Genomic DNA, 12,630 nt, shown 5'->3' on the forward strand with positions numbered 1-12,630 from the left:
TTTTGTCTTTATTTAAATAAGTTGGCATGGCATTTGGAGTGCTTGCAGATGAGAGGAGCTGGTTCAAGTGGCTATTATGGGGGTTTGAGAAATATTATTACAATCCAGAGCCTAGTAATGCTGAAGATTTCCGTTGCCACTGCACAAGACCATGAACAATTAATACCCTGCAGAGGAACAAATTTACCTCTGGCCCACAAAAACACATTGAGTTAAACTCCAAAAATCTTGCCCACTTACACAATTTTCATTTTCCTCGTATGAAGAACTAGATAAAACTGGAGAGAAAAATCCCCTGAAACTCAGTATTTTGCATCAATATGTAAATAGCTATTCTTAGCTGTCAAATCAAGGAATACACAGTTAGTTGAGCAACGAGTATCTTCAGTATCCCTCCAAATAAGTCAAAGCCAGCTGGAAGAAATTTTACTTCCCTATCAACAGAAAAAGCTTCAAAGAATAGTATGCTATGTTGTGAAATTAAATGCCTTCACTCCAGGAGGTCTTTCTTCCTGATTTTACAGTTGTCATTTTTAAATGCCATGTCCTCCAAAGAACAATTTTTGCCCCTATAATAACGGGGGGATGAAGCAGGAAGGGGGTACAAAACCCCCAAGAGATTATGTACCATTCCCATTCTTTCACATATTTAACCACAACCATGGGAGCAGAAAGTCTCAGCCATCAGACCCTGAAGGTCAGGACTAGCTAGCTAGCTAACCAGGGAAGCAAAAGGAATTCTGGCTGGGGCAACTGGCATAAAGAACCTGGACTATCCACTTATGTAACTAAATGATTTTACATGACAGTGGCAGGGAGTGCAAAGGGTAGTGACATGGTGAGTAACAGACGAGACCCCAAAGGGCGATTACTGACAGTGCCTTTTTAAAAAAAACCAAACACCACAGCAGCTATGCCAGCACAGACATCACACAAAACTAGTTCTACTATTAGTTTTGCCTACCTGAAATCCTGAATGGAACTTCAGCAGAGCACAGTATTTTTATTCGCTTAAAACCCACATACATCCCTCCGTGACTGTACAACAGCTGCTGCATTCCAAACAGCAAGCGATGTCTTTTCTTTACATGTAACAGTTTATCGCACGCCACACGTGACAAAAAGTAAACTAAGGGTTAAATAAAATATATCATAAATAATACTTAAGTTTAAAATTCTCAGATACCTAAGGTGACTTCAGTCTATATCAGCAATCGGTGGGAAAACATTCAGTTAGAATTTGCCACGAGTTATTTTTAGAAAGCGGTATCTATGTTAAGATACCACAGTGGATAAATGCCAGCCGAATTGAAAAAATAACTAATCTACAACGAATACAGGTTATTTTCTAGTGAAAAATGTACAGATTACACTCACAAAAAAGGCAACACTACAGCTAATTCAACTGTCCAGAACAACTATTTAAGGACAAAAGTTACACAAAGAATAAAACATGGCACTTTGGAATGAAGCACAAAACTGAAAAATCTAGGATTTTCACAGAAATTTTCCGCCATAAAATCTATAGAGCTTAACTACCTCAAATCTATACATAACTCTGACAGTACCATGTAGTTGTAATTTTAACAGGTTTCCAATCTCTCAGATGATTTTCTTAAGCAAGATATCATTGGGGTTTTTTTAAATGAGGACCATTGTCCTCATGTGATGTTTCTTAAATATCCTGTGAAGGGCTTGGTCTTCCAGAATTCCTGTCTTAAGAGGCAAATACAGAAAAAGTTAAGACACATTCATTTTTCAGTGAGTTTAAAATGTTTTAGTTGTTTATGAAGGTTGGTTGCATTTCTCTTAAAACATCTCAGAGAAGGAAAAACTAAGACAGAATCACATGGTCAAGACTGAAGTTTACAAACCTGAAGATATTTTGGTACACCCTGCCCCACCCTTTTTACTTAAGTTTCCCTGCAATAACTGCAACTGACTTCAAGCATCAAAATCCATTCCATTTGAATACACACACCCCAAATATTTTACCAAAATACCCTCAAAGGTAACTGTATCTTTCAGTTCTCTGGGTTAAAGAATATAGATATTACAGAGCTACTCCAGACAAATGGCTTCCCAGAGTGCAAATCCTCATTTGAGCAAAAGTTCTAAAATAGAGCAATGAAACTGACTCAAGGGAAGCTGAAAACAAGACCACGAGCACTTTGATCTGATCTGAAATGCCAGTGTGCCCCATTCCTCAAGAAGTGAAATAATGAAACACTGAAGACTAAGTCAAACTACCTTTGCTTCTGTCCAAGGCAAATAGAAGGTCAGGTTTTGATTTCTTTTGCTTTTTTCCCCCCTAAATTAATGTACTAATAGCTTAAATAGTTATTCAAAATGATCACCCCTTAACGCAGAGGGAAATAAAGAGGTAAGCATATGAGGTACAGGTTTCCTCCAAAACAAAAAGCTAAGTATTACAAGTAGCAGTCTCCAGGATTTCCATCTCTAAACTTCTATTCTATGGAATTCTATATGCATATATTTTTTCAAACTGACCTGCTCAGGCAGGTTGTCTTAGACTTGCCTCTTTTCCACAGGATCACTTAAACAAGAAATGAGTATCTCTTTATATTGTTTTATAAAGAGATTGTTTTAACTATCAAAGCAGGTTTTGATAGTTAAGAAGCACACACCAGTTGCTAACACTGGTTCGAATGAATCCTTTTTTTTTTTTGTTCTATTAAGCAGTACCTCCCAAAGAACTATGTAGTGCTTTAGATGCATAGCAGTCTGTCAGTGTCCTAACAGAACAGATGGATGCTTTAATTACAGAAGGGCTCTTAGGTATATCAGCAATTCCATCATAAAGAGGATGTTTATGTACAGTTAAAAAAAAAAGACGGGGGAGAATAATTGGTAGAAAAATGCAAGAAGGACAGTATCAAAACACATTAAGTGAAGAGAAAAGAAAAAAGAATGCCGCATTCTGTGCTGCAGCAGTGAAGAAATTCAGCTCCTGGATGTACCAAATTAGGTACTACATATTTAGTATATATAGTAACTGCTATGCACATCACATTAAAATCTCCCGTGTTGGTACTTAACACGTACTTAAGTTATGGATGCTAGCCAGGAGTACAACGGAATTTAAAAGTTGCAAAAACCATTGTACTTAACAGCTGTCACATACCAAAGCTCAGCTGCACCAGCATTCCAGCATTATCTGCTCAGCTCCTCCTGCGCAGGAGCCCTGAGAGCCCCCCTGAAAGCTGCCTACCTCAGAAAGACCCCATTCCAACAGGAGATAAGCAAACAGCTATGCACATGAACAGGTGGAGCCAGCCAAAGGCACCGCAACCATTTTAAACTTTCCTGCAGAACAGGACTAGAAATGTCCTTACCTTGGGACCCACATGGACCAAGCCTGGGTTTAAACTGCTATGTAGCTGAAATGTGAGAGTTTCCCAAAGAGGCAAGTTTTAGGTATTACTTCTCTCTGCAGGAGATGCCAACACATAAACGATTACAAGGTAAAAGAATGTTCATCCAAGTCATGTTATGAAGGAAAAAAAACCCCATCAAGATTATAGAAGCCCTAGGCAGAGGCTGTTTTTCCTTTTGGTTTCAGACAAGTTCACAGAAACCTCCCCTGTCCAATCACACCTGCAAAAAGACATCCATTCACATTAATGTGAATTAATTCCTTTCATGTTGAAGATATTAGATGTCAGAACTATGTCAGTGCTGCAAAAGCAGCTTTTTAGGGCACGACTGTTCTCCCACACTCAGTTAATAATAAAAAGAGTGTCTCTGGCACGCTTCCCCTCCATAACAGCACTTAGTCACCTTAAATCAAGTTTATCAACGTATTAAATAGCTGAACTGAGTTATTCACCAAGTAGCACAACAAGAACCCAGCAATTCAATACATTTCACATTCCGCAAAGCTTGCATTGCCAGGCCTCTGCCACCTTCTAAACTAAGCACCTGAAACCGTGTTTCCATCTATCTAGCTGGAAGTCTCAGTATGACCCCAACTAAAAGATGTACTTTTTTTAAAGAAGGCAAGCAAACACAGTTACTCAGAGCAGCGCAAGTGATCCTGACACTGGATCTTCCCACCCTTTTCTTTACTGGACAGAACAACATCCCTTAAAACGTACTTCAAGACCAAGCTAGATTCATTTTTCTTCACAGCTTTCCAAAAGGCCATGTGAGCCAAAAGGATCTCTTCCCAAGTAATACATGACAACCAGATGCAAAATTAACACCCCTAATTACATCTGGCATTTCTTAGTATTCTGCCTATAGGCAGTCATCTACTGAAAAAGTGATATATTTGATGACACCAGCAGGTGCAGAAGCCCTATGTCACATCAGGGGGCAGAGAATTTAATGGTGGCCAAGTGTCAGAATCAGAAACATCACCTTTCAGGCACTAAAACAAAAAAGCCTCAAACATCCATTGTACTGAACCAGTCTTCAAGACCAGGATCATGTTACTCATGCTCCTTGCCATGCAGAAGCTCCAGAACACAGCACTGAATAGAATTCCATGCTTATTTTTGATCTAAAACAAATAAGCAGTTTTGCAGCTTTAAATGAGATTGTTGTATTAGTCTGTTTTTCCTTCTACATGCAAATTATAGGGAAGACAAGGCCACTGGGACAACAATTATTTTTACGGAGCAATAAGAAATATTATAACTTGTTTGCAAGAAGTCTTCTGGATCACAGCCACTCTTGAGGTTTTAGGAATAGTTTAGGAAGTCTGACCTAATCGGTCTCCCAGCGACAATATCATGACTGTAATTGCACTATGGATTCTTACACAGTTCCATAACTCAGTCACACAGTATCTCAACAGAAAGCTATTTAACCATATCCTTTTAAATAGAGATTAGGTATTTCAAACTTTGAGGACATTATATTTTGTTAAGACAGGGTTCAACAGATAGAAAAATTGACATGCCTGACCAATCACTAATGCCCAGTTTTGCTTAAATTGATGTTACAGGGAGTAGGACGAGCCCCTTAAAGCTGTAAGGGATTTTGTTTTAGCAGTGGTGTTATCTGTTTAATGCTTACAGTCAAGACACTGAAGAAATCAACCACATTCACGCTCTTGAGGAAGAAAATGAGAGGAGACACCAGAATAAACATGCACTAACCACATTCTGAAACAAACCAAGGCAATGTACAGGAAGCACTTTTACCTTCTTAGTGTCCCATTTTGGTTTTGAGGGTTTTTAAAAGACCAGATATTTCATTTACAGAATATTTGTGGATTGCTTTTTATAAAGAAAACTGTTTTGTCATAGCAGAAAATTCTGATTCTCTGCAGTTCTCCTAGCAATAATTTTTTTAATCTGTGTTTTCCAGATTCCACAACAGGAGAAATTGCCAGCCTACAGCAATCCCCAAAACTATCTGCTATATTGTCTTATTTGGAATTTGTAACATTAAGTTTCAGTACAGTCATCTTCCAGTCTTAAAGCTCTCTCCCCTCAGAAATAAAAAAATAAAAAAAAAAAAAAAAAAAAGCCCAACCAAAAACAAAGTCATCACTTCAGTCCCTTCGTCTCTCCCCACTCCAGGGGGATTAGGTGAAAGAATTCCTTCTAGAAGCAATGCAATAAATCCAACCTAGGTTTATGCCATTTCACATCAGTACAAGACCAGTATCACCAAATCCTACTGAGACAGTTTGCAGGAAATTACAGGGACAGAGATGCTAGTGGTTCTCTATCCATTGGGACAAGCCAGCCCGCTTAAATCAACGAAGTCCTAGGCAAACAGGAAATCACTGTTTTAAAGCTTTCCTTAGGGTATGATCCTGGAGGATCATTTATTAAAAAGGTATTTCTCCTAAGCAAAACACTTAACTTTGGGGCCAAAAAAACCGCTCCACTTTCCAGTGTAATTTGGTGTGTATTCTTTTTAAGTGTCTCTCCTTCCCTCCCTTTCATCTTCAGGTTGTGTGTGTATAAAATAAGGAAGCAGAGATAACTTGCCAAGACAGTTACATAAAATCGGTATGATTACATGTCAGTAATATTTTCTTAGCTGTTTTTGGCTGGTCTGGTACGTTAGATGCTGCAACCTTTCTTTTACAAGGTGTTTCTTTTCACAGGTGTTTTAGAAGTTGATCACAGATCCCCTCAAAGAGATAAAGATTTCAAAAACCGCTGCACTTTTGAAGTACAGAGGCATACTTGTTAGCATATGAACTTGCATAAGAAATTTGCATTAATTTAATCCTATGTATGCTCACAGAAATACCCTTCTATCTGGTAGTTTTGTACAAGGAAGTCTAAAATGTATGAGCTACGTTAGCAGTCAAGTTGAGACACTGAAATAAAACAGAGTTGGAACATCCTCATTTAGCATGTATAATTAATCATTTAATGCATTAAAACTACATGCAAACAGGCTTAGCTGTGTGTAAGACTTTGCCGTGTTTCCTGATTGTGTTTTCTTTAGAACACATCCTGTTAGAAAAGGAGGCACACAGCTGTCCCAATTTAAAACACGTGTGTGCATCCCCATTTAATGGTGGGGTGGGACTGGAAATAAAGGAAGCAACATCCCTCCCAGCATCACCTCCTGACTTCCATCCTCAACAGCACGGCAGAGAAACACAAAAGACCACAATCATCATCTGAAAAAAAGTATTTTAAGCTACTTTCTAACCCCAATGCATCTAACCTACTTCTGTCAATTCCTTTAACAAATAATACTTCTGCACTCGTTATGCCAGGGTTATTGTACAATCGGAAAATCTGAAGAAAAGCTGAATCGACCACTTGCCACCACTCCCAAATTCTCTTATGAATAAAGGGCACTTATCCAGTGTACTGTTCTCCTTCCCACCCCACCATTACCGACTCCATTTGACATTCAGCGGAATTCACTCGAGAAAAGAATCTCTGTATTTTTCAGAGTTAAAGCACTGAATTCTCACGGTTCACTGAAGGACCATTCTGCTCAGCCAACCCAGACAGGGGATAGATGGCATGTGCTACTTTGCTAGCATGACCTCATCTCGGAATATCACATTTACCTATTTCACAGGTAAACTTACAAGGTATTTGAATGCATACTTGGGCATTAAACTCCTTTTTGAAGAGATGTACAGGACAGTTAAAACCCAAGAAGTTTCGAGATTACAGTAAGTCTTTTACACCAACTAACTGACACACAAGGTATTTTTAAACCTCCCTAAAACTGCAGAAGGTTGCATAATTACGACGTGGGAGCTAACTTTTCCACCCAACACTCTCCAAATTTTGTACTGTACGCTGTAACAGCAAAGCTCCATTACAAGGCTTCTCCCTTTTCATTAAAAAAGGCTTTGACCACCCCGCTTCCAAAGACCATGACCTCTGCTTCCCTACTTCTCTCACTTACTGCCTCAGTCTCTCAGTGAAGTGCCACCACTCTAACGGGAAAAACTGATGCCAACAACGCGGAAAGCCAAGTGCAGGATTTTGTTTGCAGGAATGCACCGCTCTCAGCTCAGGCATCTGCGTGCCCTGTACTGTTGTAACCTATTACAGGAGCAAGAACTGCGCGGGGCTTCCCCTTGGGAAGGAGCCGGCTGTGCCCCCGGCTCCGCGATGGGGCGGGTTCGGCGCACCCCGGAGCGAGCACGCAGCTCCATTAAACCGTAAGCGAGCTGCCGGCATCCCGCAAACACTTGGAACCGCCTTCGACCTCCCGTGCCCGGCAGCGGCACCGATGCAATTCCTCGTCACTAGGGAAAGCAATAGTAGATTAAGGCTGATTTAACCTCGAACGCCCAGTGCCGCTGCTGGGAACGGGAAAACAACACAAGCGCGACCTCCATTACCGAGGCGCTGAAGGGAGGGGAGGCTGCTCTGGGCACAGCGCTGGAGCAGCCTGAGCGCAGCTGACACCGCGGCTTCTCCCGGCAGCCGGCTCGGGGCAGCGCTTCCCGCCGCCGCCGGGGACCTCCCGGCATGGCCCCTCCCCGGCGCGGCGCGGAGACACCCGCGGGCCGCCTTCCCCGTGACAGGGGACAGCCCCGGGCCACCTTTCCCGTGACAGGGGACAGCCCGGCGGAGGACCAGCGCCCAGCCACCCGCACGCCCTCCGCTCATCCCGGCGCCCACGGCGTCAACAGCCGGGGCAGTGGGCGCGGCTCCCGCCCCTTCTCCCCGGTCGCCCCCCGGCCCCGCTCACCGGCGTAGAAGCGGATGAGGCAGCCGGTCTCCGAGTCCATGCCCTCCTCCTGCACCCGCCACAGGTCCCGGAAGCCCAGCTGGGAGAGGTAGTCGTTCTGGATCTGCAGCGGCTTCTCGTGGGCCTCCAGCCGCCGGCTGGTCTCCCCGTGCAGCTGTACATACAGGGCGGGCGGCCCCGCTGGCTGCTCCCGCCCGCCGGCCGCGCCCGCCGGCACCCCCACTGCCCGCCCCGGGGACAGCTCCCCCGGGCAGGGGGGGCCCCGGCCCGGCCCCGCACCTGCTTCTTCCACCCCGTCGGGGGGCGCCGGCTCCACCTCCAGCTCGTCCGAGGAGGACGAGCCGCCGCCGCCGCCACTGCTGTAGGGGTCCAGCCGGTCGGAGACGCTCTCGGCGCTGGGGCTGAAGCTCTCGGTGTCGGAGCCGGCCGGCCCCAGCTCCCCCAGCAGGGAGGGGCAGGAGAGCGGCGGCCCCGCAAGGTACAGTTCGGCCGGCGGCGCCCCGGGGCTGAAGTCGGAGGGCGCCGGGCTCGGCCGGCTGCCGGCCAAGTCGCTCTCCTCGGCGCCGCTGCACAGCGGCAGGCGGTCGGGCCGCGGCGCTTCCCCGCAGCCTCCTCCGGACAGCCCGCTCCGCGTCCCCCGCCGGCTCCTGGGTTTCTCGTCCGGCTGCGGACGCAGCCCCTCGGCCGCGGGCTCGGGCGGCGCCTCGGCGGGGCCCGCCGGCGGTTCGGGCGGGGGCTGCGGCGGCGGCGCGCCCGCCTTGCCCAGCACTCGCACCACGCTGCTGCCGCCCCGGTGGCCGAGCTGCTGCAGCCGGGCGGCCACCTCGGCCGCCGTGGTCTCCAGGGTGCAGAGCACCGGGCGCAGGTAGCAGTTCATGTGCCGCTCGTAGACGTGGACGCAGCCCCGCTGCAGGTCCCGCCGCACCCAGTCCCGCTCCGGGGGCTGCAGGGGCTGCAGCTGCCGGGGAGGCTTCAGCAGCAGCAGCGCCTTCCTGTCCAAGCTGCGGGTGCCCAGCGAGGGGGCCGGGGAGCCGCCGGCAGAGGGGGAGGCGGTGGAGAGGTTCCTCTTCAGCCTCCCTCGCCGCAGGAGCAGGGAGTTAGCGCTGCCGGCCCCGCCGGGAGCCGCCGGAGTCCCGCTGGCCGCCAGCGCCGCGGGAGGAGCGAAGCCGCCGGCTCCCCCTCGCCTCCGCCGCGGGCCGCCGGCTCCTTTGCCGTCCAGCTGCCCGCCGCCGCCCGACGGCTCCGCGCCGCTCTCCGCCTGACTCCTCCTGCCCGGGGAGCCACTCTCCGGCTCCCCCCGCCCGCTTCCCGCCGCCGGGGCTTCTGCCGCTCGCTGCTGCGCGGGCTCCATCGCCCGCGGGGCCGGGGATGCCGCCGCCGCCCTGCTGGGAGCGCCGCTCGGCGCGGCGCGGGGGGGCCCGAGCGGAGCGCGGCGCCGCGTCCCGGGGGTGGGGGGCATTACGTAGCAGCCGCGGGAAGCATTCCGCCGGTGCCCGGCTCAGTCCCGCTCCCCGGCCGTCGCCAGCGCCATTAGGGAGGGAGGCAAGCAGGCAAGGAGCGAGCGATCCCGCTACCGTCCGCCGCTCCCCGCGCGCGCGCGGCTCATGAATATTAACGAGCCGACAGGGAGCGAAGGAGGCTCGCGAGGGTGACGCCACCGCTCGCGCGGCGGGGCGGGGCCTCGCCGATAAACACAGCATGACTCCCAGCCGGCCCGGGCGGCGCGCGAGGGCCGCTGGGAGCTGTAGTCCCGCGGCGGCCGCCGGGAGCTGTAGTCCCGCGGCTTCCCGCCGGCTTCGGGGGCCGCGCAGGCTCCGGGGCGGGAGCCCGGCGGGAAGCCCGGAGCGCGCTGGATGTCTGGGCGCTGCTCCGCGCCGGGCCGGGGACGTGTAGCGTGCCGCCGCCGCTCCGCACGGCGCGGGGCTGAATCCGTGTTAAAATTATTCCAGGACTCTGTCCCGCGCTCCACGTCCGTATTCCTTAGGTCTGGTCAGAGTGTTGTGCAGGTCCGGTGACCGCACTCACCCCCCTGTGCCCAACCTGACACGTTCTCCCCGTTGGCTGCCTCGGCGCATAACCCAAGCACTGACCACTGAAGAGGGAGATGATTTCTCTAGATCCAAGATGGAGAGTTACACGGAAATATGTGCGGGAAACATATATGTGTATGGATGCACGCATACCGTAAAAAGAGCTGCTTTGTGAGTAGACACAGAGAAGGCTTCAGTGCTATTAGTCTGTCATTGTATTTCAGGGACTAAAATTACCTAAGATGGTTACTTGTAGAAAATTGCTGAGCAGCAGCCATTAAATAGAAACATTCTTCAAAAAAACACCTCCCATGGTATAAAGGAAATTGCTGAAAAGGAAAATTAGAATCAGATACATTCAACTAGCAGTGTAAACGTGTGAGGTTTTATACTGCATGGACACCATACCATGGAATTTGGAGAAATTTCTTACACTATTGAAGATGTTTTAGCTGAGTAATGCTGGCTGAATGGGGCTGTAACTGCCTGGGGTCTCTCCTTTTTAATACATTTTGTAAAATCACAGTGAAGCACCTTGCCAGATATTCATCAAAAATGCAATAGACTGCAATAAATTGGGAGTTCCGGGCAATTGACCGGTTACATCGATATTAGGGGAGATAAATCATCCCCAAGAACCCTGAGATAAACTCTAAGTGAAACATTATTTTTAGTTGGTCCATCTTTTAGTGTGCATGTATAATATAGCAACCATAAATAAATCAGAACCATAATAAAATTAGGGTTTACCTCTCCTAATAAAACATTTCTCCACACTTCCACATGTGGTCTTCATACCATAGAAGCAGATGAAAAGGGCACAGAAAACAGGTATTCCCCAAGGAACTTACAATGGAACGATGTAGCTACCTTTTAAAAAATTTTTGTAACAACAAAACTAATGTTTACTTGTGTGTGAAAACCACGTACCTTCTGAACAGAACAGTCTGAAAATTAATGTTGATCTGATTGTGGAGTTCGTGATGAGTCGTATCCAGAGCTGCAGTCACCAGCGGGAATGTCTCTGGAATTCAACAGCACAAACTGGCAGAAGATGATGGCAGCACTTGGCCATTAAAGGCTTAAACTGGTGCCCAAAACCTCCTCTGACAGTAGTGGCACGCAGCAGAAGTCAAAACTGAGTACATGAGCTCGGTTCTGGCTGCTTCATACATTCTGATTTATTTCTACTTCTTTGCACCACCCTTGTGCCACCTACTTCATAGAGGTTACATCAGGTCCCCTGATTTAAATGTGTGGGAGAAATGGTCTGCATGCAAACACACATGGACACACACACACTCAGAAGAAGGAGACAGCAAGCTCTAGGGACATTTTTATTGATGATAATACTTGAAATGTTTCTAGCAAGCAGTTTCCAGCCCTTCTCTTCCTTGGTGAGAGTGGTGAGAGAGAAGATCTACCTTTCTCAAACTCTTCAAACACCTGAATGTTCATCCACCCACAGAAAAAGTCCAGAACACAGAACCAAAGGGAGGTCTCCTGGGGCTTCCAGTTTTCTCCCTTGTGGCTGGAGATACTGCATCCTACATGTTAGTGAGGTTCCCCCTAACACGGCAGATAAACGAGCTGAACATCAGTTTGAACTGAGCTCAGCTGATTTGTCCTCTGCCCTAACTGGAAGACTGTCCCAGGGCTACCCTGTCCTCCCTGTTGGGAAATTCCTTCCAATTTTCGGCCTGAATTTTACACATGGGTAGTCTATGCACATTTTCTCACATGCCAGCATTGCATTGCCCTTTGACTCAAATAGCTGTGTTTTTTTGGAGCTCCAGAGCCTTTTACCCAAGCAGCAACAGTATTCCCTGGCAGGCTTTGTTTTCTCTCTCAGGGAGACTAAACACACTCTTGTTGTGTCCTTCGAGGAGATAGTTCACATAGTGTAGGAACACGCAGTTAAGGTCGTTTGAACAGCCTTGGGTCAGATCTTCCATGAGGTGGACTGGTATAGCCATAGCTCTGGAATTTCTCTGTGAGTCCACACGGAGCAGCCACCATCTGTGATACAACTTGGAGAAGTGGCCGGGGACTGAGCTGACCTCGCTCTCCCTCTTGCCAGGCTAACTCACCGCTGCCAGCAGCCCTACTCATTAATGGCTTTATGCAATTAAAAAACAAAATATCTGTACTAAAGTCCTGGGGCGGGGGGTGGGAGGTGGAGTTGTTGGATTTATCTCTGTCCTGTGAAATTTGTTCAGGAGCAGAAGGCTGCAATGAGGCTCCCAGCATCCTGTGAGCCCTGAGTTGAGCCATGAAGAGAAAAGGGAGCGTGTGGTCGATTTTCATACTTTGCTGAATATGAAGGCGGCAGTTTCTGTAGTGGCCTAGCACCTCCAAATGTTAGCAGTACCCAGCCTGGTTATTTTTGCATTATGTAGGGAAGTGTGCTCGAAATCTCTAAGTATACGCATATTTAAAT

General features: G+C 47.7%; 1 protein-coding gene across 1 annotated transcript in view; it reads right to left on the reverse strand.

Annotated features, from left to right (window-relative positions):
- Positions 1 to 9,765, reverse strand: part of PHLPP1 (PH domain and leucine rich repeat protein phosphatase 1) — a 141,554-nt gene extending 131,789 nt beyond the window's left edge. Inside the window, exon 1 of the mRNA XM_032117033.1 lies at positions 8,161 to 9,765. Coding sequence (XP_031972924.1) covers positions 8,161 to 9,619 — 1,459 coding nt within the window. The 5' untranslated portion in view covers positions 9,620 to 9,765. The remainder of the gene's footprint in view (positions 1 to 8,160) is intronic.
- Between the last annotated feature and the right edge of the window lie 2,865 nt (positions 9,766 to 12,630).

This window comes from Corvus moneduloides, chromosome 1 (assembly GCF_009650955.1).
Source record: "Corvus moneduloides isolate bCorMon1 chromosome 1, bCorMon1.pri, whole genome shotgun sequence".
NCBI classification, from domain to species: domain Eukaryota; kingdom Metazoa; phylum Chordata; class Aves; order Passeriformes; family Corvidae; genus Corvus; species Corvus moneduloides.